Raw genomic sequence first — 26,790 nt, 5'->3', positions numbered from 1 at the left:
TTTAGTTAGTGGGGGTTAGGGATAGCATAAGTCTATAAGGAATTTGGAAGCAAGGTCCTTTCAGGACCTTGAGGGCTGGCTGCTGTAAGATTACTTTTAGTCTTTAATTAAGGCAGGAAGGCAGCCATGAGTCCGCTGAGGAAGGTCACGCTCTGTATGTTTCAAGTACCTATCAGCGGGATGCAAGCTGCAAGGAGATTCAATTTAAGCTACATTTGCCTTGCTTTGTTTCCATCATCAACAGCACCCACCCTTTTTGGGACAGAGCTGAGTGCATAAGGTCCAGCCAAACATTACAACTATTCCCCACCCCCCAGGGTGATTGTTTCAAAGTGGGCAAGAAATCTACATGTGAAACCTACATACATAAATTTCCTCCCTGTTTTTTTGTCTGTTTCTTCGGAGCTAGAACAGGGAGGGTCTTATTATCTGGCTTAGGGGGTGGGAAAGAAAGGGATGAAGGTTGCTGGAGGCCACCCTGCCCCCTCCAGGGAAAGAGAGGTTGCCTGCAGAGAAAAAAATTAAACCAAGGAAAGCATCAAAAACGGTGGGAAGATGAGGAGAGGGGGAAGAGGGAGAACATTAAAGACCTTGTTTTAAAATCCCTGACTCTAAACTTTCTGGTTATGTGAACCCCAAAAGTTGGATCACTTTATCCAACAGAAGGAATTTCGACCATTAGGGAAATCATCCTGTCCTGGTGACTAGCATTTGTTAAGCAGTTATTGTGTAGCTGGCTGAGGGCCAGATGGTCCACATGCACAAGCTTGCTGGATCCTCACCCCAATCAGTGATGGAGATATTGTTTCAATTTTACAGAGGAGGGAATCCAGGCTCTAGGAGGCAAGCAAGTTGCCCTGCTCTCCCAGGGAGCCCGTGGCACGTGAATCCTGAATCCAAGTTTGTTGACACCTACAACCTGTTGTTTCCTCCCCCCCCGCCCCCCACTTCAGGCTGATGGATAAATACCCAAAGAAGAGCGGCCAGCCGGCATAAGCTCTATTTGGAAAACGCGGGCTTGTCGCTCTACTTCGGTAGATTCTAAGTTCTTTAGTGCAGTTGGTGGGAGAAAAGGAGTATGCAAGTTCCAGAGGCAGCCTCAAAGAAGGAGCTCGGTGCACGCCCTAAAACGGGTACCACCAAAGCCCTGGTGCCCGCTATACGGATGTGCGCCCAACTCGAGCCCCTGGCTGGCCGCCCGGGCGGAGTGAGAACTCGAGATTCTTCCCCGCCGCGCGTTTCACAATCTGAAACCCTCGAGAGGAGCGGCGCCGGGGCCAGCCCTGGCGTCCGAGGCGCGGAGGCCCCAGCCCGCCGGGTCGTTTTCCGTCTGACTCCAGACTTTTTGCAACCTTCTGCCTCCCTAAGCCCGGACTACGTGAACATCTACAAGACCTTCCGGCGTCCACGCCGGTGCAGCGGTGCAAGGAATGCGCCCAGGGTCGTGGTCGGACAGGCGGCGCCCGCCGCTGGGTCCCGGGCTGCAGGCGGGCTCGCGACGCCCGGCGGGCGGCCCGGGGCAGGGACAGGGACAGGAGCAGGGACGGCCCTGCTTCCTCCCGAAGACAGCCTCGTCGTTCCCCGAGCGCAGAACGCCAGGCACATGGAGGATGGACAGGATCTCGGGCTGGGAGGCCCAGAGGCCAGCCCCGAGCGCCCCGGACGGCGCTGCGCGCTGCTGTCCGGCTTCCGAGAGGAGCTGCGAGCGCTCCTGGTCCTGGCGGGCCCAGCGGTGAGTAAAGTGGCCTCGGTCGGAGGTCGGCCCGGCGGGTCGGGGGCCCGGTACGCGTGTCGCCCCGGGTGACCTGGGGGTAGGGGGTCAGAGCGGGCGGCGGGCGGGCGCGTGTTCTCATGCCTCCGCGTGCGTCCCAGGCGGCGCTCTGCACCCTCTCCGGGGCGGACTCGCTCGGCACAGTTGGCACCGCTCGCGCAGCCGGGCCCTCGCCAGGGCGTGGGGAGCCCCCAGGGAGCCGGGACCTGCTCGCCTAGAGGCGCTCTCGGGCGCCTTTTTTGGGTGAGGATTCCAGGGAAGCAAGTAAGTTCCCGGAACTCTGTGAAACTTGTTTGAAAACTGGCTGTCGAGTCGGGACTTCAGGCAGTTAAGTTACCTTGAGGCGGGGAGGAAGGAGGTGAAATTGCCTCTCTTGGATCGAGATCTCCAAATCCTTCAGAATTATTCAGTCAACCTCTGCAGGAGGAAACCAGAGGCATCCTGTCCTGTCCCACACTCTCCTCCCCCCATTATTGTGTGTGTGTGTGTGTGTGTTTTTTAATGTGGTTCTCTTTGGAGTTGAGGTTTCTTCTCATCATTCGGTTAGGGTTCTTTCTGCGTTATCTACTTAAAAGTTATGTGAGTTTTAAAAACCACAAAAACTAGAATCCCATCCCTGACAGTTTGGGTGGTTTTCAGGTCAACGGAGTGAGTCATTTCACTGGACAAGAGGACTCCGTTGTGGTTTTAAGGCGTAAGTTTTGGGCCCTTGAGTGGACGTCGGGCAGGTGCATTTCCCTGGCGTGGTGACACCGCTGTTTGTGGGATCATGTGATACTGGCTCTGATGTGCCTGGGGGCGAGAATAATGCCAGGGACTAAGCCAGGAAACAAAAATCCATCCAGCAAAAAGGTGATTGTGAAGCTGTCTTGCAAAACGGGAAGAACGTGTGGTGTGGAATCTGCATAACTGGGGCCCCGGTCCCTGCTTTGATCTCAGAAGGCAGGTTAGGAAACAGCTGTGTGAAGTTGGGTAGTTCCTGACCTCTTCTAAGCTCTGCTTACCCATCCATACACTGAGGCTAATAGTCTGTGCCCAAAGCTCCCTCGCAGAGTTGCTGTGAGAAATGTCTCTATGAGCCTGTTACTGCCCTGATAATACAGCACACACACCACAGGGCAGCTTTCTGAGACCCAGCCTCTCCCAGGACAGGTCCTTTGTCTTTGCGGGTCCGGTCCCCGAAGTAGCCTTGATGTAGGGGAACTTCTAGGTCTCCCGGGACAAGCACTAGCCTGAAGTTCTGGTCCCTTTGTGTTTGTGTATACGTGGATATGTGTGTTGCAGACGTGTGTATAGATATATATGAATGTTAATTATAAGCGTAATTGACATTTGTCCTTGTAGAAAAAAACTAGAAAACCAAGACAAAGAACCAAACAAAGGAAAACACCACCGAGAGACAATTTGGGAATTTTACTGCCAGTCCTTTGTGTGTGGCTTTGTATGTGACTGCTTTACCCGATGACATTGGTCCTAGAGCTCTGGCACCTGTTGACTGTCTTATGAATTGTATATGGGGCCCCTCTTGGTCTTTCTACAGCACTTTCCCAGGTGCTAGGAGTTTTCTATTTCCTGAGGGGCTTGGAGAAGGAGGAGATGCCTGCTGCTTCTCCCGTGCTCGGTGTCCCATACTCTGCTCTCTAGGGATCTGCTATCCATTAGGTAGGTTTCCTGGTCCAAGTCTCCTCTCTGGTTTTGTCTGTCCCATTCACCATCTCCCTTCCAGGCCTCACACATGAACATTGACCCGTGTGGATCTGAGATAGGTTTCAGGCTCAGGTGTGTGGACTCGCCTTATCTCTCTCCCATGGAGCTTTCAGTGAGGCCTGTAAAGAGAGACTATTTCTCACACAAGGGAAAGAGGTGCATGTCAGAACACATGTCACTACGTGTTCTGTTTATCCTGCAGAAAACATATTTGCGGGGGAGAGAGGCATAGGTGATACTGCCTAGCCTCGGGCATTTCAATCATGGTTTCTTTTTGTCATTAGGATGGTATCTGGGTTTTTTTTTTTAATTAAAGTATTTTACGTTTATTGCCAGGTGAAGTCAGAGTCCTGAAAAATAATCCCAGAGAGGGGTTGCCCGCTCTCCAGGAGCATGGGCTGTGAGTAGCATTGCCGGGAAGGGAAACTCGGTGGAATAGCCTGGGACCAAATCGAGGGAGTTGGTTTCCATCTGTGTGCAGAAAGGAGTGCCTGAGAGGGAGCTGGAGAACCCTCTAGGGCTGCAGGGCAGAAGGACCAGAGCTGGCCTTACAGGGTGAGGGGCATGTGGCCGGAGGGGCCAGACTACACAGAAGGCTGGCAGGCTAATGGTTTGATTTTTATCCCGTAGGCGGTGGGGGAAGTCCTTAGGGACATATGTAAGGCTCAGCGGGAGCAAGCTGCCCCCTAGTGCAGGGCAATCTGGGCTAAGGCGATAAAGGTCTGCAGGGATGGGAGGCATTTCAAAGGGTGATGCGTGTGGGGGGCAGGTGGGCAGAGGAGGCCTGGGGGTGGGCCGGGACCCTCCCTTGCTCCTTCGCTTCCTCTCCCAGACCTTCTGTCTCTCAGCTGGGGGCAGATCTTCCCTTCCCTTCTGCCAGTCTCCACGCCTGGACCAGGGCAGCCTCCAACTGTCCTCTCCCCTCTTCAGCTCATGCTGCCCCAAATGGTCCAGGTGGAGCCAGCCACCAAAGTCCTCTTTGTGGGGCTGTGCACATGAGTGTGTCACCCCCTTTCGTTGCTCTTGCAAGGTCCTCTGGGGTTTGGCTGCTGGCAGGCGCCTGGGTCTCATCTCGTTTCTCTATCTCCCAGTGGTCCTTCCCCCAGCCTTGTCTCAGACCCCACACCCTCCTGCTGCTCTGTTTCCTCTGCCTGGAACGTTCTCTCCGGACAGCCCACCCCCACCTGCACCTGCCTGGTCACCATTCAGGTTTCAGTGGCACTTCATTGCTTCCAGAACCTTCTCTGACTCCCAGGCTGTGCTCTTAGAGCTCCTATCATCTTTGTGTAGTGCCCATCACCTGTGTGATTGGCGGTGTCATTCCATGCTATACTCTTTCCCTGCTCTATGGTGGGTTCTGTGAAGGTTAGAATGGAGCGACGGTGTTCATCTTACTTCTGTCCCTATCTCTGGTGCCTGGCATGTACTTGTGCTCTAAAGAGGTTGACCCCAGTTGACCATCTGCAAGTCAAGTGACTTGGGTCCCAGTTGTGCCTCTGTGTCCGACCAGCTGTATGATTGGGGCTGGTTGCTCAGCCCGCCTGCCTGGGTTTTGTCACGTGTCCGTGAACTGGCTGTACCCCATGACCTCGTGGCTTTTTCCAGGGCTGACCTTTCGATGCTAGGAGTGAGCTTTCAGGCATCCCTGGGAAGGGCTTCTGGAAGGGCGCTCACGCAGCACACTGGGTAGGCTTCTACCTGTTGCCTCTGTGGCATCTGGCTTTGGAAAGCACCCTTTGAAAGCCTGCGGGTGGCAAGAGTTTGGGTTATTGCTGCCTGGCTAGAAAAACGAGCAGGGCCTTTGTGACAGGAAGAGACAGAGGCACGGTCCGTCTGGTGATTTCTGTTGTACATGTGACTACATCTAGTCCCGGCCAGTCAGGCTGTTGTTGAGACAGCTGTCCTCGAGACACGTGGGGGAACAGGATTGCCTAATTCCTGAGATTCTAACGTGAAAAATCAACTCAGAAAGCCGGGAAGTTCTCAAAAACGGGGTGCTGATCGTGGTTGCAAATGAACTCTTTAATACCCTTCAAGAAGGCTACCAGAAGTTGCACGTTTGCCTGTGAAAGTTGGCTGAGGCTCACTTTTTTTTTTTTTAAAGATTTATTTATTTACTTGAGCGCGAGAGAGCATGAGCGGGAGGGGGGGAGAGAGCGGGAGAATCTCGAGCAGACGCTTCACTGAGCTTGGAACCGGACGCGGGACTCGATCTAATGACCCTGAGATCACCACCTAAGCTGAAACCAAGAGTCAGATGCTTAAGTGACTGCACCACCCAGCACCCCCTGGTTTCTTTACTTCTGACTGGAGTCGATTTGGAGAGGGTGGGGGGGTTACCCCCGGGCCCTCGCGCCCTCCTCCCACTGTGATGGTTGGGACTCACCTACTGCTGCTTCTCTGTCTCTTCCAAGTTCTTGGCGCAGTTGATGGTGTTTCTGATCAGTTTCATAAGCTCCGTGTTCTGTGGCCACCTGGGGAAGCTGGAGCTGGATGCTGTCACCCTCGCGATTGCGGTACGTATGGGACTTGCTAACACGTTTCTGAAAGCTGTCTGTACCAGTTCCCTCTTGCTGCTGTTAGGAAGTCCCACTCTTTAATCGCTTACACCAGCACAATTCATTATCTTACAGAGTTGGAGGTTAGAAGTGTCACATGAGTTTCTCTGGGCTAAAAACAAGGGGTTGGCCCGGCCGTCACCTTATTTCCGTTTGCATCTATAAGTTTCCTTTGCCGTGTAACCTCATGGTTTCCCAGGCTTCAGGGGTTAAGACACGACATCTTTGGAGGGCCGTTATTCTGTCTCCCACATCAGTGAATTTGTAATCCATGGAACTCTGGGCTAAAAACAAGGGGTTGGCCCGGCCGTCACCTTATTTCCGTTTGCATCTATAAGTTTCCTTTGCCATGTAACCTCATGGTTTCCCAGGCTTCAGGGGTTAAGACAGGACATCTTTGGAGGGCTGTTATTCTGTCTCCCACATCAGTGAATTTGTAATCCATGGAACTCTGGTTTCTGCCCCCACTTCCATCTCCATGATCGAGAACTGGAAGGTGACATCCTGGGTCCCAGTGTCCAAACCCAAAATTGGGAAGAACCCCAAGTCATTTCTGTATCCTAGATGTGAATCCCCCAAATCAGAGAGAGATGTCCTTGATCTCTGCCAGGGGCTAATTGGCTATGTGTGGCCCACTGGCCCTGCCACACTTGTTTCGTTTGGCCAGCTAGGTGTTTCTAGAAAGGTGGAGTCGGTGGCTTTCAGCAGCATCCCCGGTTCCCCCTTGCTGCTGCCCTGCTCAGGCACACATTTGCCTTACCTGCCTGGTCCGTGCAGCCCTTGGCGTTCGCTGCCTCTGAACTGTGCAGGACTATTCTGGATTGCCCCCAGGGATATACACGGGTTGTCTTGCTTTCAGGGAGCAGCGTGAGCAACCCCAGGCTTCACTATCCTTTTGGGGTTTTAATGTTTGGAAATCTGGGGGAAGAAATGTGTTCAGCGAGCCTCTGGCAGGTTCTCTTTAGCCAAGGGAAGTGCAAGAAGGCTGGTGCCTCTAGGCTGAGCCTAGTTGAAGCTGCTGTCCCTGGTTAGGTCCCTGCGGGCTCAGGTGGAGATGGCAGGTGCCAGATATCCCGTGATGCCACGCCCTGGTGTCGGGGTACTGCCCCTGGCTCCCCAAAGCTCCAGGGACCCGGAGCTTTAGTTGGTGACCCTGGTCAAGACAAGTACACCTGGGAGCCCTCTGACCTTGACTTCAGGGGCTTGGTTCTGAGCCCTTAGTCCTTCAGGATATTGTCACAGGCCATGCTTGGTCTGGAGCAAGTAGACTTACGCAGAGCTGCCAATGTGTCATGTGGCATTTCCCTCAAGGACGATTCGAGTTCCTCTGAAATTGGGGATCAAAATGCCCGGGACTTACTAAAGACAAAGGCTTGGTCATGACCTGTGGCTGAGATTTTTTTCTCTAACTTGTGCCTGTCCTTTAATTACGCGGGCGCAGCGGATTTGTGCAGAGGCTGGGGNAGTGGATTTGTGCAGGGGCTGGGGCGGGGCAGAGCTGGGTAGGCTGACTTGGGAGGGTTCCCAGAGGCACGCAGCGGCGTCGGATCAGGACGGACAGAATTCGCCTTGCTGTCTCCCTTTCACTCTGCACGGCAGTCTTGCATTTTTTTTTTCCCCCCAGTTTATCAGTGTTGCTGGTCTCTCTGTGGGTTTCGGCTTATCTTCTGCTTGTGACACCCTCATGTCCCAGGTAAATGGAAGCCGCAGGTGACTCTCACAAGGGACCCTGGACATCATCTTGCATGGGGAGCTGGGAGGGCCCCACTGGCAGGAGGGGGGGAGGGTCTTGTGCACAGAGGGAGGGACTCCCCGACAGCAAGCCCTCAATTCCACTTGCACTGTCTAGCTTTCTTGGAAATGTGGCCGGGTGCCTCGCAGACTTGGGAAGTCGTGTTTGTGCGGCTGCCTTGTGCTACCTTTTGGCCAAAGAGGGGACATTGTGTCCAAATCCCTCCTAGCCCTTTGCACATCGCTGAGTTTGGCACGAGGCCGTGCTTTTCTCAACCTTGACAGCCCACCCAAGCTCCCTGGGTGGCATGTTAAAACAGGCCGGGTGGGGTGCCTGGGTGGCACAGCGGTTAGGTNTCTGCCTTTGGCTCAGGGCGTGATCCCGGCGTTGTGGGATCGAGCCCCACATCAGGCTCCTCTGCTATGAGGTTTCTTCTTCCTCTCCCACTCCCCCTGCTTGTGTTCCCTCTCTCGCTGGCTGTCTCTAAAAAATCTTAAAAAAAAACAAAAACAAAAAAACAGGCCGGGAGCGTCCCGCCAGTGGCATGCTGCTAAACGTTGAATGACCAGGTCTCAGGCGGGAGGAGGGAAATGTTCTGACCTGCACGGTGTGCTCATTCCAGTGGCAGAAGGAACTAATTTCTCTAACTGGTCTCAGGCTGCCATGCAGATGTCGCTGGACATGACCCAGGGAGAGATGGGCACAGTTGGGCTCTTGGAAGCCCGTGGGAGTGGGTTTTGGCCCCCCACTGTCCATACCCCAGAGTTTCTGCTCTGAGTTGTGGGGGGGGCAAGATATTGCACCTCTAAGAGGTTTCCAGCTGATGCTACCCTGACTGGCTATTAGAATCTCACGGGGTGCTTTTAAAAATGACTGTTGCCTGGGGCCCCACGCGGGGCCTGTTAAATCTAGACTGTCTCTGGTGGGACCGTGGCATCAGTGTTTTAAATGCCTTCCAGGTGATTCTAATGGGCAGCCAAGTGCGGCACGAGAGAGTGTGGCAAAGTCCTAGGACCATCTCTGTGGATCGGGATTGAAGGCTTTGGGGGGAGGTTCCAGGGGGTGCCGTCTTTCTGCTAATGGGTTTGTTTTGACCGTGTGCACGCAGACGTATGGGAGCCAGAACTTGAAGCACGTGGGGGTCATCCTGCAGAAGGCCACCCTGGTGCTGCTTCTCTCCTGCTTCCCCTGCTGGGCGCTCTTCCTCAACGCCCAGAAGATGCTATTGCTCTTCCGGCAGGACCCGGACGTGTCCAGGTAAGGGGGGGCCCATGCCACAGTGGGCAGGGTGGGGTCCATCTCGGCGGAAAAATGGTCCCATCCAAGTTCAGCCTCCGGGAATTACAAAGTCCAGGGACAAGGCCACACACCATGAGGGGGGGTCAAGGGTTCCCTAGGTGACTTCTGCCAGGCCATAGTGCTGTCCACACCTGGCACCTAAGGTCTAGACGTCCTTATTTGCATGACTTCTGGGTGAAAAGTTATGAGCGAAAAGAGACTTGCACACTTTCTCCACTTGAGGTACTGATCTATGGCTGTTTGTTCATGGTTTTGTGGTTCTTGACCCTGGTTGATATTCACAACACCTGGGTGTTGTAAAAACCCACCCATACCTGGTCTCCCCTTCCCCTCTCAGCGTTCTGTTTTAATTGGCCGGGGTGGGGCAGCATGGGCATCAATGTCTTTCAGAGTTCCCCTGCATGATTCTAATGTGTTGCTAAGTTTGAGGCCTGCTGGGTTAGTTCATAAATTCCTTTAAAATAAGTTTTTTTTTTTTAAGATTTTATTTATTTATTTGACAGAGATAGAAACAGATAGAGAGGGAACACAAGCAGGGGGAGTGGGAGAGGAAGAAGCAGGCTCATAGCAGAGGAGCCCGATGTGGGGCTCGATCCCATAACGCCGGGATCACGCCCTGAGCTGAAGGCAGATGCTTAACCGCTGTGCCACCCAGGCGCCCCTAAAATAAGTTTTTTTTTAAACATTTTGTTTATTTGACAGAGAGACAGACAGCGAGAGAGGGAACACAAGCAGGAGTGGGAGAGGAAGAAGCAGGCTCATAGTGGAGGAGCCTTATGTGGGGCTCGATCCCATAACGCCGGGATTACGCCCTGAGCCGAAGGCAGACGCTTAACCGCTGTGCCACCCAGGCGCCCCAGGCGCCCCTCCTTTAAAATAAGTTCTTGTCCTAGGCCAGTGGCTGTGAACTTAGGGGACATTTGGCAATGTTGGGGGGCATTTCCGGTTATCAGTACTGGTACTGGGAGAAGCCAGAGATGCTACAAAACGTCCTTGCATGCACAGCAGAGAATTATCTGGCCATCGTGCTGAGTTTGAAAAACCCTTTCTTAGATCTAAAGATTTGGAAGAACCAAGAGAGGGTTATAACTGGGTTATAAGATGATAAGGTCTGTGTGTTCATGTTTACATTTTGTTCCTGCACTCAAGCCCATTCATTCAGTAAGAGCCAAGAACGGGGAAGGCAATTAGTTTGCTCATCCTCCCTACCCTTCCCTTGAAAGGGAAACCCCTGCCACTTTTTTTTTTTTCTTTTCCTTACATAGGGTGACCCAGGACTATGTCATGGTCTTCGTTCCAGCTCTTCCCGTAAGTTTCCAAGGGTTACGAGGCCCCCTTCTTGAGGTTCAGTGGTAGAAGGCAGCTGGGATACCTGTGAGCTCAGTGCATTGGGTCAGTCTCCTAGGAGTCCCGCATGTGACCCTGGCTCATTCAAGAAGCATGGCTTTCATTATGCCCAGGAAAGACATGGACATCTGTTCCTCAAGAAACGCCCAGGTCAAGGAAAGTCCAGGAGGCCCCGCCCTGAGCTCCTACAGCTGTTGGGACCTCTGGAATCCTCTCCGAAAAGGAGTTCAGACTTTTTTTTTTTTTTTTTGGGTGGTGGTAAATTCTTCCCCATGTCAGAACACCTCAGGGCCTCCCTCTGAACTTTTAGATTTGTTTTGCTTGCTGAGTGTGATCACATCACACAGGGCCCTCAGAGTGTGTTCCTGTTGGACGCAGAGGTGCGTGGCCGGTGAACAATCCAGGCTCGTTTTATGCAGTTGGGGGCGGTGTGGCTGTCTTGGTTTGCACGGGCTGCCATAGCAGAAAGGCACAGACTGGCTGGCTCGAACCCCAGAAATCGATTTTTTCTCACGCCGGTAGAAGCGGGAAAGTCCCAAATCAAGGTGTGTCAGGGTTGGTGTCCTCCAAGGCCTCTCTCCGTGGGCTTGTAGACGGCCTCCTTCTTGCTGCCTCTTCTCCTGGGTGTCCCCTGAGCAGGTGAAGCCCTAAGGTCCCTCGTCTTATAATGACACCAGTCCTTTTGGGCCAGGGCCCACCTTAATGGTCTCATTTTAACTTAATCACCTCTTTAAAGACTATCCCCAAACAACGGGTCACATTGGACATTAGGGCTACGACATAGAAATTTGGATGGATACAACTCAGCTCTTAAAACTAGCTATCTGCTGTCCTGATTGGCCTTGTGGTTTTTGATTTATCCTGAAATCTTTCAGGTTTAATTACCAAATAGGACGGTTGTCCAGTCTATGTAAATGGGGTGCCTCCCCTAGAGTTTGCCCAGGGGTGTCCTTGACAGCCCACCACCCCCAGAAGAATCCTTGCCATGCCCTCCAGTGACTCACTCTCCCAGACTCTAGGGTCTCTACGATCATGTCCGTCCATCAGAGATGTTTGGAACACCCTGGCCCCGAGACACCCTGGCTGCCGCGCCCTGCCCCCCTCCCTGTCCCCTCCTGAGATGGTGTGGCCCTGTCGCTCACGTGGGAGCAGAGGGCAGCCAAGCCGTGGTTCCCAGCTCACGGCTGCGTGGCAAGGCCAAGATGTTAACGTTCATTTCTTGTTCTCTTGTAGGCAACCTTCCTTTATGCGTTACAAGTGAAATATTTGCTCAGCCAGGTAATGCAGACTCTCTTTCTCTTTGGGGGGCTTATGGGAGTTTATGCCTTTTGGCGATGGGGAGGGGGGACCGAAAATATTCACGAGCCACTGAAGTACATTTCCCCGCGTTGTAGGGGCAGGACTTTGGTGTGGAGAGGTTTATGAGGTGAAATCAAGGAAAGGATACGTTATTGTTGGCTCTGGAAAATTCTCATCTGATTCCCCCTCGGAAATATTGTCATTGGCCGGATAGGGTTAGCACTGTAGCCATCGGTCTCTGGCTCTGTGCTGTTACTGGGCCCCTGGAAGGAAGGGTGTGTGCCTGTGTGCCCCACATAGGGCGCCTGTCGGGCTCCAGGGAGCCAACCTCTCCGCTCATGGGTCCTGCCCGACTCTCCTCAGTGGGCGTGAAGGCCCACGTTGTAATGATCCCTCACGTCAGTTAGGCCTCCTCACATGACTAACAGCAACACTGAAGACCTGGGATGGTAGGTATGGATTTACGACGTCAGCCTATGTGGGACCATGGACTTCCTTCCAGATGAATCCAGGTCCATAAGGGTACTGGGCAGTGGGTTATGGCCACGGAGGCAGGCTCTCCGGGACACAGCAAGGGAACAAGGAAGGGAAGGGAGGAGGTTTTCCATCTAGTTAGTGTTCTTCATTGTAAGCTATTACCCTGTGAACGAAGCATTTCAAACCTACATTAGTGTCTAGAAAGAGGCAGAAATCTCCATGTCTACTGCCAGCCCGTAACCTTGTCTGAAGCCACAGAGAGGACTTAGCCTGCTCAGAACCTTCTCGCTGACCGTCAGTCTCCCAGCAAACGGGGCTCCTGACTTGACTGCAGGCTCCAGCTTGATCCAGTGGGGAGAGTGGAAGTGAAAATCCCTCTCTCTCATTCTCTGAGGGACAAGGAAAGTTCTAGAAGTAGGAGCTGGAAGCTGAGGGGCCAGGAGGCGTGAACTGGGTTTTGGAGAACATGCGGGGTTCCCAAGGCGTCCGAGTCACTGACAGGTGGGACTGCAGAGGCCACGATGTGGGTGGAGGGACACCGTGGAGGACAGAACCAGAGAGGCGGGTTGGCCTGGGTTCAGCGCTCGGGGCCTTGTGTTTGTTCCTCTGGTGTGGCTCTTTCAGTTGCTGGGAAACCCATCGATGGCCAGGAGAAGAGAGGAGGGTTACAGATGTGGTCCATACAAAAGATGCTGTGGGTCTGTGACAAAGGATGTGCTGTGGGAGGAACGGGAGATGTGCAGGGTGCATCCTATAGAATGAAAGGACCCATCAGCTGCAGGACAGGAGGGAGAGCCAGGAGTTTCCTGTAACCCGGCTTCCACCACAGGGCGAAGCAGCTGGTCTGCGGGCAAAGTTAACATGGCTGGACAGGGTGGGAAGAGCCCAGAGAAAACCGGGGGGCTGCTTAGACTTTTAGTGGGGAGAGTTCGAGAAGGCAACCCCACTGGCTTCTGCTCACCTTCCTCTTTGGGAAGCTGTGTCTCTGCGTGTTTTCCATTTCCATCAGCGTGCGCGTGGCTCCCACATTTCTACCTCTAACCGCCAGTCTTGCCCGCTGCCCGTGGGAGGCCTGTGCACGTTGCGCCCTTGACCTTCTCAGCCCCCAGGCCTGCCTGTCCGCTTCCCCGCGTTCCCTCCCAGTTAGTGGCCTCCAACATCTTCTCTTGGGGTAACCTGTTCTCACGTGGGACTCCCATCTTTTCCTTCACTCCCACAGCCCATCAGTGATGGTCCCGGAGGTCCTGCCTGTCCCCTCCTTACCCCCCATGCTTCAGTTCTCTCTTGTTCTTCCTCTTCTTTCTGTGATAACTTCAGGAGCCTGTTACCGAGGCTCCCAGCTGCCAGTCCTTTCCTGGGCCAAGCCCACCCCACACCACTTCCTTGACTTTCTACCTAAAAGGCAGGTGTGGTCACCTGCCGCCTCTGCTAGAACTAAGCAAGGTCACCTGATAAGCGAGCCATAGTGGTGGCTGGCCACGATCCTTGTCCTGGTCCCCGAGCCCAGGACTGCTGAGACCCCTGGAGACAAACCCGCAGCAAGAGTCAGGTTTGCCAGCCATAGCGGAGATCAGAGGAGTGTGGTTCCCATCCAGCAAAGGGGGAAGATGCTACAATTCTGAAGGGTGGAGTTCAGGTGCAATCCAGGGGAGGCCATGTTTGATGGGCCCGTAGCAAAGCAGGAAGGGGTTTGCCGTGCCAAGAGGACCCCAGTCCTCTCTCCTTGGGGAACTCAGATAGACGCAGATTGTCGTGTCCAGAAACCCACGAGAGGCTCCCCTCCTGAGCTGGAAATCGAGGCTGCTTTTTCTGTGTGTGAGTGACATCAAGCCGCCAGGCAGGAGGCGATCTTTTAGGTTTACTGAGATACAGCAAACAGCAAAATGTCCAGTGGTCTGGGGTTTTACAGAGCCGGGTTTCTCAGAGAGCAAAAAAGCATTCAGAGAAGGGGCTGGGTGACAGTTTACAGCCACGAGAAACAGCACCTCCTGTGATGGTCACCGCTGGCTTCGTCGTGTCTGAGAATCTGTCCCGATGCTCGGCAGGCAGCTTTGTACACCCCCAGCCCGTGTGCGTCCTTTCCCTCTTCGCCGGAAGTCTTACATTGAGATGCCAGTGGGCCTGGACTTTTTCTGCCCTGTGCTTCTGAGCAGAGCCAGGTGTGATGGGAGTCCTTCCCACATTCTAGGTCGTCTCAGATTTTCTCAGATCCCTGAGCTTCCATTTGGTCCAGAAAGTGCCGAGCTTTCACCCAGCGTCTGGAGCAGAAGGCGACTTGTTTACAGCCAGTCCCTGCCAGTCCTTCCTTCTGGAAGGCCAACCACTTTGTCTTCCTACTTCTCCGCTGCCTTCTCATCGCCCGCCTGTATCCCTGTGGCCGGAGCCCCATGCTTCACAGGGGGTGGGAGGCAGGAAGGTAGGAGCAGCAAGGATGGCATCCAGTTAGGTCCTTGTGGCAGCTCGCCGTGCCAGTGTGTTTGGGGACAAAGTGGCAGTCCCGCTCCTTGGTCTCCAGCACGGGGTGTGGTCTCTCCTCGTTTCAGGGAATCGTACTGCCCCAGGTCCTAACCGGAATAGCAGCCAACCTCGTCAATGCCCTCATCAACTATCTGTTTCTTTATCAGCTGCACCTTGGGGTGATGTGAGTCTAACTGATTCTTGGGACGGGGGTGGGGGGAGGAATGACCGTGTGGCTTTTCCAGGGCAGCATGGTGGGGGGGGGGACCTAGACCTGGTCACGTGTCCGTGTGTGGTCCCCTCCCTGGGCCACTCTGGATATACTGTCTGGAATGGACAGTGAGGCTGCCCCAGAAAGAGGGCGTGTTCAGGGCTTATGCAGGCGTACCAGCAGGACGGAGGACGGGCACATCCCCTCACTGGCACTCTTCTTCCCAGGGGGTCAGCACTGGCAAATACGATTTCCCAGTACACCTTGGCACTGCTGCTCTTCTTGTACATCCGTGTGAGGAAACTGCATCAAGCCACCTGGGGAGGTAAAGACCACCGTTTGTCTTCCAAGTCGGATGCGGGTTTGGTCTTGGGTTGAGGTCCAGCCCAGCCACCACGTGTCGTTCATATGTCTGCATCCCCGCTACAGGTTGGTCCCGTGCGTGCCTGGAGGACTGGACCTCCTTTTTCAACCTGGCCATCCCCGGCATGCTCATGTTGTGCATGGAGTGGTGGGCCTATGAGATCGGCAACTTACTGAGCGGTCAGTGTGGGGACAGGTGGCAATGGCGGGCGTAAACGCGGGGCCCTGTCTGGAAGCACGTTGTCAGCTGTCTCTCTCTACCAGGCATCCTCGGCATGGTGGAGCTGGGAGCCCAGTCTGTCATGTATGAACTGACCGTCATTTTGTACATGGTGAGTGTCTGGGAGCTGGTTGTGGGGATGTGCTGGATGTTCCCCTTGAAAGAAGAGTCCTAAGAATGCATATAGGCATTGATCACTTAATAGTTTTTTTTTAAAGATTTTATTTATTTATTTGACAGAGATAGAGACAGCCAGAGAGAGAGGGAACACAGGCAGGGGGAGTGGGAGAGGAAGAAGCAGGCTCATAGCGGAAGAGCCTGATGTGGGGCTCGATCCCATAACGCCGGGATCACGCCCTGAGGTGAAGGCAGACACTTAACCCCTGTGCCACCCAGGCGCCCCCACTTAGTTTTTAAACGGATTGATGAAAGTAAAATTTCATCCTAGAGCCAGGGAGGGTCCATTTGGAACGATGGGGTCTTCCCTGGGAGCTCTGGGAAGTTGGGAAGAATGAGTTGCTCAGTGCTGGTCACGCGCATCCTTGATTGCCAAAGCATATTTTCAAGTCGTCACAACACAGATGCCTTGCGGGGACCGGTGGGGGGCCCGAGGGGTGATGGTGCTAGATGCATGGCAAGAAGAGCTTAGCTCCTTGTGTCTCCCCGAGCTCCGCGCCTGCCTGGGTCTGATGTTTCTTAAGCTCCGCGTGGACGCTCTTAGGTAGACCCCAAGGACCCGAATGTGGGGTCTCCAGCAGATATCCGTGCACAGGCCATAGCAGCATCACTCACGGTAGCTAAAAGGGGAAAGCGACCCAAGTGTCCGTCAACAGATGGAGAAGCAGACTGGTCTGTCCATACAGTGGAATATTACTCAGCCTTGGAAAGGAAGGAGATTTTGATGTGCTAGAGAAGAATTCCAGTTGTTAGAGGCTTTCCTATGGCTTTGTTTTATGGAAAACAGCACCTGGAAATCCTGAAGGGCTTTCATCTCTAGCAAGTGCCGCTTTAGAAAGAGAACTGTCATGTGAAAGGGACTAGATCCCCCCCTGCCCCACCTTGATGTTGGTTATATTTAAAAATTACATAAAATATGTATTTCCTATTTTTTTAAAAAGATGGATCTACTTTAGAGAAGAGTGTGTGGGGGGGTGGGCAGTAGTGAGAGGAGCAGAGGGAGAGGGAGAGAGAATCTCAAGCGGACTCTGTGCTGTGCGTGAAGCCAGACACGGGGCTCCATCTCACGACCTCGAGATCAGACCTGAGCTGAAACCAGGAGTCGGATGCTTAACTGACTGTGCCACCGAGCACCCATGTATTTCCAATTTTTTTTTTTTTTAAAGAATCATTCTCTTGGGGATCTGTGCTTTTGGTTTTTGCTTTTATTCTGTTCTCAGCAGAATTTTTAAACCTGTATCCATCACTTCAACACTTGATATTTTATATACATTTTAAGTTGCAGTAAGTTCAGTAACTATGTCCAAATCAAAGTGCTTACCAGTGTCCTTGTACATATCATTTTTAAATCAGTCTTCTGTGGAATATTTAATTTCTAATGTTTCAATATTACGAGCAACACTTCAAAGACACTTTAGACAAAGATCTTGGGTGGCACAGCGGTTAAGCGTCTGCTTTCAGCTCAGGGCGTGATCCCGGCGTTATGGGATCGAGCCCCACATCGGGCTCCTCTGCTATGAGCCTGCTTCTTCCTCTCCCACTCCCCCTGCTTGTGTTCCCTCTCTCGCTGGCTGTCTCTATCTCTGTCAAATAAATAAATAAAATCTTTAAAAAAAAAAAAAGATCTTTGCATACTTGCTTATTTCTTTAGGATAAATTCCTCAAAGTGAAATTTAATTACAGTTTCAAGTCTTTTCCATATATCGCCACGTGCTTTCCAACAGGCTTAGAAGAATTGACGCTTGTATTTTTCTAATTGAAAGAAGGGTTTGTGCCCTTTACTCCTATTCCCCAGCTGTTCGTATTTTGCCCCGTTTCTTCACTCTGTCGATCAATCTGCGTATCTACCCGTCTACCACCTCCACAATCCATATTCGAATACCATCCACTCTTCTGATAATGTCCTGTACAACTGTTTTTTCCCAGAACTAAAGTCTTATGCTGCTTCTTTTTTTTTTTTTTTAAGATTTATTTATTAGAGCGTGCGTGGGCGGGCACGAGCTCGAGTGGGGGTGAGGAAGTAGGTACAGAAAGAACATCCAGTAGATTCCTCGTTGAGTGTGTAGAGCCCAGTACTCGATCCCATGACCCAAGACCACAACCCTGAAACCATGACCTTGAGACCACGATCCCAGCCGAAACCAAGAATCGGAGGCTTAACCGACTGAGCCAACCAGGCGCCCCTGAAGTGTTATGCTTCCTTAATATTCTTGAATCTAGAAGAGATCCTCAGCCTTTCTTTGTCGTTCTTGACCTTGATGTCTTTGAAGAAAGAGGCCACTTTATACAGACTTTACCACAATTTGTCGAGCTGACACTTCCTCGTGAATACTTTCCGAGTCTGCATTTTTGGCAGGAATAGGACAGAAGTGTCGCTGTGTGCTTCTCGCACGTTCTGGCAGGAGGCAGGTGACATGGATTTGTTCCACGACTGGTGATACTAACTTGATTTCTTGGTGAAGGGTGGTGTCTGCTGGGTTTTCTTCACCTCGACATCCCTCTCTTTCCCTTGGTAATTAATTATCAGTGGGAGAGCTGTATGTTTGCTCCCACTGGCGAGTTTCCCGGCTGGGATCCGTCTTGTAGGTCTTCCGTGTGCCTCAGTCTGAGATTTCTACAGTCCTGCCCGGTGGTCAGCCCGTCTATCAGGCAAAATTCATGTTCCAATGGGTGGTGACTCCTTTTTTTTTTTTTTTTTTTGAACTAATACCACTTTCTCAAGTGGTGAATTTGTAGATACTAGTAATGCCTAGTTTTTATTGAGTAATTACTACACGTGAGGCCTTGTTCTAGGCAGCTGGTCTATAGACTCCTCCCATCCCCACAGTAACCCTACAATAGGCTTTGTTACAGGATCCCACTCACAGAAAACAATTGAGGGCAAGTCACTTGTTCAGGGTCACACAGCTGATAAATGCCTGCGCCCGGACTTGAACCCAAGCAGTGTGTTCTCAAAAACTCCCATTCCTAACCGCCACGCCATCCTGCCTTCCTGGGTCTGCTTTCACACCCCTCCTCACCCTGCCCTTCCCCGACCCTCCCCCCACTCAAAAGGGTAGCCTGGTATCAGCTTCCTATGCACCTTTCTGTTTCCTTAAGTTCCTTTTTACCCCACATTTTGGGGAAGGGGGAAAGTCACCATTTTAAGATTCTGTCTTCTAAACTTATTATTCATTAGAGAGCGAGATAGAGCCCAAGTCAGAGGAGGGGCAGGGGGAGAGGGAGAAGCAGGCTCTCTGCTGATCAAAGAGCCCGATGAGGGGGCTAGATCCCAGCACCCTGACATCATGACCTGAGCCGAAGGCAGGCTCTGAACACACTGAGCCACCCAGGCGCCCCTGCCTTCTAAACTTGGGCCCTTGATGGTCTTCCAGACTTAGCTTGGGCTCCTGTCTTGCCACAGGCGGGTGTGGGGGGGTGGGGAGAGAAATGTGATTGTGCAGGACCCACCCATTGCATACCCTAGAAGCCCTGCTCGAAAGTCCAGTGAGTGATGCCCATTCACCTTAGCCTGGGGGCACCCCGCTAGACAAAGGGGATGTTGCAAATTAGCCTTCTCAGAACTTTCTGCGCTGAGTTTTACCAAGGAGGTGTGCAACACGACCTCCCAGGCCCCTCCGCCCTGGAGAAGGTTCCCGGTGCAGCTCACAATGGAACCCAGGGGCCAGGCTGCAGCTCTGCTCCTCGCTCACTCTTTCCTTGTCATTATCATATGGTTCTTTTGGCTTCTAGATACCTTCAGGCTTAAGTGTGGCTGCCAGCGTCCAGATAGGGAACGCGCTGGGTGCAGGAAAGATCGAGCAGGCCAAGACGTCCTCCACCGTCGCCCTGCTGGTCACAGGTGCTTAAAGAATCTCCCGCCAATGACTCACCCGAGCGGTTTTTGCCTGGGAAGCCCAGCTGTGTGGTTCCCTGCAGCCCTCCTTTCTCACTGTGTTGTCTCTGTGCTGTTTTTATCTCCAGGAGTCTTGGCTGTAACCTTTTGTGTCCTGATACTAAGCTGTAAGGACTTTGTGGGGTACATTTTCACTACCGACGGGTGAGTGTGAAGATTTTCTTGAAATGTGGAATCCGTGGGAAGGAATGGTTGGGTAGATGCCTTCACACCGGGCTTCCTGGGAGTGTGGCATTGTGGAGGCCGTTTGCAAGATCACAAACCCGCTGCTGGACCTGGGAAGAACAGATGAGCTCATGGAGGTCATTTATCTTCTAGAAGGCCACTGTATGGGCCGGGTGGGGAGAGATGCTGGTGGTCAGGATCTGTGTGTCTTTTAAAGAGGGAAACCCCTTTGTGGTCCCATTGATTACATTTCCGGTTAATTATTCCGGTCCCAATGACACGAAGCATTTTGGTATCTCAATCGGCCCAAGTCCCTGGTGTGTACAAGTTGTGTAATATACTCGTCAGTTCAGATCGAAGTTAAAATATCCCTGATAGGTCATCTCAAAAAAAATTCACATTAGCAGACTGATTGCAGAGAAGAATTCTTGTAAGGGGTGGATCTGCCCTCTGGTTTTCGAGTTCTGTTGGGTTAGCTGCTTTCATCAGTGAGGCCAGCTGGTGCATTTTGACTATGTGGATATATTGCAAGGATACCTCTGAAATGCGATTTTTTAAAAAGATTTTTTAAATTTATCTGAGAGTGTGAGAGTCAGAGCATGAGCCTGGCGGGGGGGGGGGGGCCAGGGGGGGGGGGNGGGAGGGAGGGTCCGAGGGCAGAGGGAGAGGGAGAAGCAGACTCCCCGCTGAGCTGGGAGCTGGATGCAGGGCTCAATCCCAGTACCTGGGGATCGTGACCTGAGCCGAAGGCAGACGCTTCACTGACTGAGCCACCCAGGTGCCCCGATTTGGGATTCTTTTATTAGCAGTTACAGAATGCAGAATTGACTTTTCCTTCGTGGATTTGAAAAGCAGCTGGTGGACAGGACTGCCGTTCACAGTTCATTCTTTGGATATTTGTTTTTTGACTTTTTTTTTTTAAAGATGTATTTATTTGAGAGAGAGAGAACAAGTGGCAGGGGCAGAGGGAGAGGGAGAGAGAATCTCAAGCAGACTCCATGCTCAGCAAGGAGCCGGATACCGAGCCTGACACAGAGTCTGATACGGACCCAGACACGGGGCTCGATCCCACGACCATGAGATCACACCCTGAGCTGAAACCAAGAGTCTGATGGTAAATTGACAGAGCCACCCAGGCGCCCCTGTCGGTTGACTTCCAGTGTTGGGCTGTCCTTCAGCTCAGCCATTTCGCTGTGGGGAAATACGATGTTTAAGTGTCTGTTACTTCAGAGTGAGTGGAAAGGCAACCAGAAATCGTCCTCGTTTTCTTTTTTTTTTCTTTTTTAAAGATTTTATTTATTTATTCGACAGATATAGAGACAGCCAGCGAGAGAGGGAACACAAGCAGGGGGAGTGGGAGAGGAAGAAGCAGGCTCATAGCGGAAGAACCTGATGTGGCTCGATCCCATAATGCCAGGATCACGCCCTGAGCCGAAGGCAGACGCTTAACCGCTGTGCCACCCAGGCGCCCCCGTCCTCGTTTTCTTGCAAGGGAGTCAGAATTAAGGTTATCGGACGTGTATCTCTGCTGATGGTTTCAGTAGGCACAGGGCAGACGTTTGAGCCTGAGCCTGTCCACTTCCAGAAACCATGCAGGGCAGGTGAAGGCATGGAAAACGAAAGGCCCACAAACCGTATCTTTGATGATACTACGAGACAGAGAAAACTCACAAAATTAAATTTTTTAGGAGCCTGTCAGGATCAGCGGAAACTGGCAGCTTCGGTCGCATAGATTCTAACAACACTGACGCCTAACCTAATCAAAGAGGGAAGAGGGAGAGAGCTTCTCGATGCAAAAAAAAGTAATTTTTTTAAGCCATGAGAGACTAGTTTGCATGACTTTTGCAAGTAAATTAAAAAAAATCTGGAAGGAATACATCATTTTCTAGGAAAATAAGTTACCAAAACTTACCTTGGAAAACACAGGAGGTCTAACTAGACCGATATCCTTAGAAGAAATAAGAAAAAGAAAAGTTTGCTTAAAAACCTCAAAAAGCACTGATCCCTGGGGGTTCCAAAGGAGAACTTTATAAAACCTTTAAAATGTAATTCCAGTGCTGTTGAACTGTGGCAGAGACCAGAAAAAGAAAAATTTCCACATTCTGTTTAGGAAGCAAAAATACAACAGTGGTACCAAAATGTGACAAAGTTTGTGTAAGAAAAAAGGAAGGTTGCAGACCAATTTCACTTATGCATACCTATCTTAAAATCTAAAATAAAATATTAGTGGACAGAATTCAGCAGCACATAAAAGATGCTACGTTTTGATAGACTATAGCAGTGAATATAATCTATCAGTCATATCAAGTTGTGGAACGTGACATAAAGGACGCTAGAACACGAAATGACGGAGACTAGAAGGGGAAGATAAGAGTATGCATTTGTATCTGGACAAGTACAGACTGTCCCAAGGATTGCTGCCTCGTCTCGGGGGAGGCGGTAATGGGCGGGCTGGGAACAGAGCGGAAGGAAGATTTTTCTCGATATCCTTTTCATAATGTTTGATTTCTTTGAACCGTTGCATATGGGACCTATTTGGAAAATAAAATTCCACTTGAAGGAAAGACCTGTGTTTCTGTCCCTTTTGGAGGGGGAGGGGAGTGACCATCTTGTTCCGTGCTGGGTTTCTTTTTTTTTAATTCGTTCAACAAATATTTTTTGCCAGACAGTGTTCTAGACTCAAGAGTATTACGGATTTTTTTTTTCCCCCTCCTTGGGTAAGTGGCAGCATTTTCTAGTTTCTCTTCAAGCATAGGTGTTAAAATCAAGGTCTCTGGCTGTAGAGGTTAGTGACGATTTCTAGGAACCATGGATAATTCTGTAAACTCTATCTGTGGCCTTTAGAATTTGCCCACCTTGGTTCTGCAGAGAGGAGCTTAACCACACCGTTGGGTTTCATCCAGACACATGGAGAGAGATGCGTGGAATCATGCTAAAAGAAGGATGGCGTTATAATCCAAATTTTATTTTTTTTTGTGGGGTGCCAAATCATTTGATGGAACTGTCTACATCGGCCAATTGGACTATATATTCTAAAAGTCATGCGATGATTTCTCTCATCTATGGAACATAAGAACTAGGATGATCGGTAGGGGAAGAAAGGGATAAAGAAAGGGGGGTAATCAGAAGGGGGAATGAAGCATGAGAGACTATGGACTCTGAGAAACAAACTGAGGGCCTCAGGGGAGGGGGGTGGGGGAATGGCATAGACCGGTGATGGGTATTAAGGAGGGCACGTATTGCATGGGGCACTGGGTGTTATACGCAAATAATGAATCAGAGCTTTACGTCGGAAGCCCGGGATGTACTGTATGGTGACTAACATAATAAAAAGTCATTAAAAAAAAAAAAGTCATGCGATCCATTGTAAGGTTGGTTTCCCCTACGGGCCAAGAAAGAGGAGCACTGCCCCTGAATTGAGTGTTGTTGGCTGGAATGCATGAGCCCCTCCAGTTTTATGCGGAAGCCAAGTGCTGTCACCTGAATCACATAGTCTTTTTTTTCCCCCCCACGTGTCTGTCTGTCTCCTGATCACCACGTGCTTTCTTTTCCTAACAGAGAAGTCATTGCTCTAGTGGCCCGGGTGATTCCGATCTCTGCTGTTTCCCATCTGTTTGAAGCTCTTGCTGTAAGTATTACGCAATATTCCCTTTATTTTTTTAAGATTTTATTTATTTATATTTGAGCGAGAGAGAGAGCATACCAGCGGGGGGGGGGGGGGGGAGGAGTAGAGGGAGAAGCAGACTCCCTGCTAAGCAGGGAGCCCAACGAGGGACTCGATCCCCAGATCCTGGGATCATGCCCTGAGGCCGAAGGCAGATGCCTAACCCGCTGAGCCATCCAGGCGCCCTGCAGTTCCTTTTCCCCACCTTTATGATCTGTGTGTTTCTTCTGAGGGTGGTAAATTTAAACAGAAGAGAGCAGCTGGGGTGGGGCAGGTAGGTGATACTGAATATTTTTAGCCTATTCGCTTGACAACACTGGTAACGTGATTATGGATTTTTTTTTTTAAAGATTTTATTTATTTATTCAACAGAGAGATAGAGACAGCCAGTGAGAGAGAGAACACAAGCAGGGGGAGTGGGAGAGGAAGAAGCAGGCTCATAGCAGAAGAGCCTGATGTGGGGCTCGATCCCATAACGCCGGGATCACGCCCTGAGCTGAAGGCAGACGCTTAACCGCTGTGCCACTCAGGCGCCCCGTGATTATGGATTTTTAAGTCAGAGTCCCCCGGGGACGGGATGTGCTCAGGGATGGCAGTCTTTCTGAAATCCCGGCGACCTTTTCCCGGATCGATGTTTTCTGCCTACAGTGCACATGTGCCGGCGTTCTTCGGGGGAGTGGCAACCAGAGGATTGGGGCCATTGTCAATACCGTTAGCTATTACGTGATTGGTCTCCCCATCGGGATTTCGCTGATGTTCATAGCCAAACTGGGAGTGATTGGTAAGCCTTCCCCACGGGCAAGTGGGTCTGCTACTCAGTGGGCCCCAGAAAGGACTACTGGAACATGTTGGGCTTTTCAGACTTGGCTCTGGAAGTTCACGCCCCTCTTACCCTGCCAGGCCCTCTTCCGCACTGACATACTTGAGCAGAGCAGGATGACCTTTCTCTTCCTCTCCCTGTCCTGTGTCATCCAGTTCTCACTTCTTCCAAGTTGGTGACAGCAGGAGTGCTGAAAAAGCATTCAGAAGTGTACCTTTGGTGGCCCCAGTTCTGTCCTTCAGTGATAGCCCTTTTACGATGAGACCCTGAGGGCGAGACTGCCGGACGAGTTGAGGCCATTATATAAACTGGCCCTATTGGTGTGTTTGGGGTGAGGCCAGAGAATCCGGGGTCAGCCCCGCTGGGATTCTTGCAGAACTTCTGACAACATACGTGGTATGGTGGCTGTAGACATTCGAGATCATGCCCCCCTGTGGCTTATCCCCCGCGGCACCTGGAGCGGTGCTCTGGAGGTCACCCTCATGGCCATTGCATACCTTCCCCCTCCTGCCTGGTATGACCTTTTAAGCCATGTGTCTTGTAGGGTCTCCCCTGAAGGGCATGGGTGTGATGTGTGGGAACGTTTCAGAAGGAAGGGGATTCTTTATCACGTTCTTACCTTTGGAGGAAAGAACATAAACACAGGACCTGGAATTACCAGTGCTGGTCTTTACAAGAGTAAGGAAACAAAAGACTGCCTAGCTTTGATTTCTAAAATAATAATTAGGAATACATTGGCAGTGAATCAATGATTCTATTAAAACCCGAACACGTTATCTTTGGGGGAAGTAGTGATAGACTTATTTATCCATCAGTAGTTGGCAGGCCCAGAGGGGTGAGAAGTCATCTGATATTTCGAGTGAACTCCCCATCCCAAGATGCTACACGTTGTTCTCGAGGTTAATAATATTTTAATGAAAAATACGGGAGATGTTCAAAGAATAGAGTTGCCAATGCAGAGTTCACTGAACCTTCATCGTGATGCGTGAAATTACATAGCTGAGTTTCTGGCATCATTCATATTTTGGATTTTCCAGTGGCATAGCTAAGGGAAATATTAGAGGACACAACTTACATATAGATCCAAAAAAATAAAAATATAAAATTTAAAAAAATACAAATATAGATCTATCTACGTTCCTAGTGCTGTACGAGGCCCACTTGCTCGTTTCACAAAAGCATACGTAGTGTGTACAAAGAGGGAGTTAAGAATCACTTAAAAGAAGTGCTGTGGGAGAAACTTCCAGTTACACAGTAGGTCCGGGGGCTGGCATGTGCAGCACGGTGGTTATAGTTCATAATACTGTATCGCATGTTTGAAGGTTACTTAGCGAGGAGATCTCAAAAGTTCTCATCGTGAGAAAAAGAACTTGGTGACCATGTGTGGCGAAGGGTACCGAGATTTATTGTGATCATTTCACGATATTTACAAATACTAAGATGTCAATTATGTCTTCATTTAAAAAAATGTTGGGCTCTCTCGGCAGGTGAGGGCTCTGAGAAGACTGTAGTCAATCCCTGCTTACCCACCTCTTCCAGAAAAAATAGGTGTAATACTAACAGGTTTCGAATACTCCGTCGCCACTGGTAGGGTATGCAGTGTATGTACACGGGACGTAGGAGGAACGTCGTAACGCCACCCTGAATACCCTCACGGGCAGCTCGAGCACGTCATGAATTCCCCATCGTAATCCCCTGGGAGGCTTTTCAAATTACATGCATTCCTAGGGGATTCTGACGTGCACCATGTTTTGGGATTCCTACGTTGAATCAAACAGAAATCTTGTAAATGGTGTATGGTGAAATTCCTGGGAACGTAAGTCATCACACCCAAATGACGACTGCAGATAGCTGCTTATTTTCTGTTTAGGGTGGTTAGGGTAAGCTGGTAGTTTTTACGGATTGGGAACACTGGATTTGACAGAGAAAGCTATTAGATATATATGTTAGTTCCTTATAGGAACGGCAGGTGGCCATCACCTTTACTCTTCTAAATATCGGGCTGATCACTCATGAAACATGTGATATGGGGGTGATTGGTATCAAGGAGCAGACCTGTAAACTGTGCACGAAATCTGGCCACCTGAACCTGTAAACCCAGTCTAGCCACCTTGCCCTTACCTAGATCTTGGTGGCCGTGGAAATAAAGACCAGCCACATGGGAAAGGCAAAGGCCATTTACTCTTGAGTTTGGCAGAGACCCAAAAGCAGGCAGAGGAGTGGGAGAGCTTCGGGGGGGGGCAGGGGAAGGTGTCAGGTGTACCTTGTTGGACGCTGGTGGCCTGGGAAAGAGGTGGCTCCCTAGAAATGGGGCATCCTGTGTGATTGGTCAGGGGTGCAGGTTGGGTTTTCTCTGCTTGGCCCTAAGTTGGAAGCAGGGACAAAAATTAAGGAAGCTGTCCATTACTGACCACATCCTGGCCATTTTGGGTCAGCTGTTATGGAAGTTACCGTTGAGCTCCCAGGAGTATCCCTAGAGATAGCAGTCTGGCCTCCCCCAAGTCTGAGGGGCAGCAGGCTGGCTTTTGGGGTGTTGATCATACACACGGGGTTTCCTGGGTATGTTGCTGCTGGTGGTGTATCATAGTTCTTTTATATATGGTGTGGCCATTGTCCACGTATTCAGTG

At 51.1% G+C, this 26,790-nt stretch overlaps 1 protein-coding gene across 1 annotated transcript in view; it reads left to right on the top strand.

Annotated features, from left to right (window-relative positions):
- The first annotated feature begins 1,017 nt into the window (after window positions 1-1,017).
- Window positions 1,018-26,790, top strand: part of LOC105238389 (multidrug and toxin extrusion protein 1) — a 34,662-nt gene continuing 8,889 nt past the window's right edge. Inside the window, 14 exon segments of the mRNA XM_011227022.3 lie at window positions 1,018-1,732; window positions 5,893-5,994; window positions 7,661-7,729; window positions 8,877-9,025; window positions 10,333-10,375; window positions 11,648-11,692; window positions 14,734-14,831; window positions 15,086-15,183; window positions 15,288-15,401; window positions 15,486-15,553; window positions 19,351-19,459; window positions 19,582-19,657; window positions 23,237-23,306; window positions 23,991-24,123. Of these exon segments, the coding sequence (XP_011225324.3) occupies window positions 1,079-1,732; window positions 5,893-5,994; window positions 7,661-7,729; window positions 8,877-9,025; window positions 10,333-10,375; window positions 11,648-11,692; window positions 14,734-14,831; window positions 15,086-15,183; window positions 15,288-15,401; window positions 15,486-15,553; window positions 19,351-19,459; window positions 19,582-19,657; window positions 23,237-23,306; window positions 23,991-24,123 (1,828 nt within the window). The 5' untranslated portion in view covers window positions 1,018-1,078.

The sequence above is a fragment of the Ailuropoda melanoleuca genome, chromosome 17 (genome assembly GCF_002007445.2).
Source record: "Ailuropoda melanoleuca isolate Jingjing chromosome 17, ASM200744v2, whole genome shotgun sequence".
NCBI lineage: Eukaryota > Metazoa > Chordata > Mammalia > Carnivora > Ursidae > Ailuropoda > Ailuropoda melanoleuca.
Note: the sequence above shows the minus strand (reverse complement) of the source record. Positions and strands in the feature narration are given on the sequence as shown.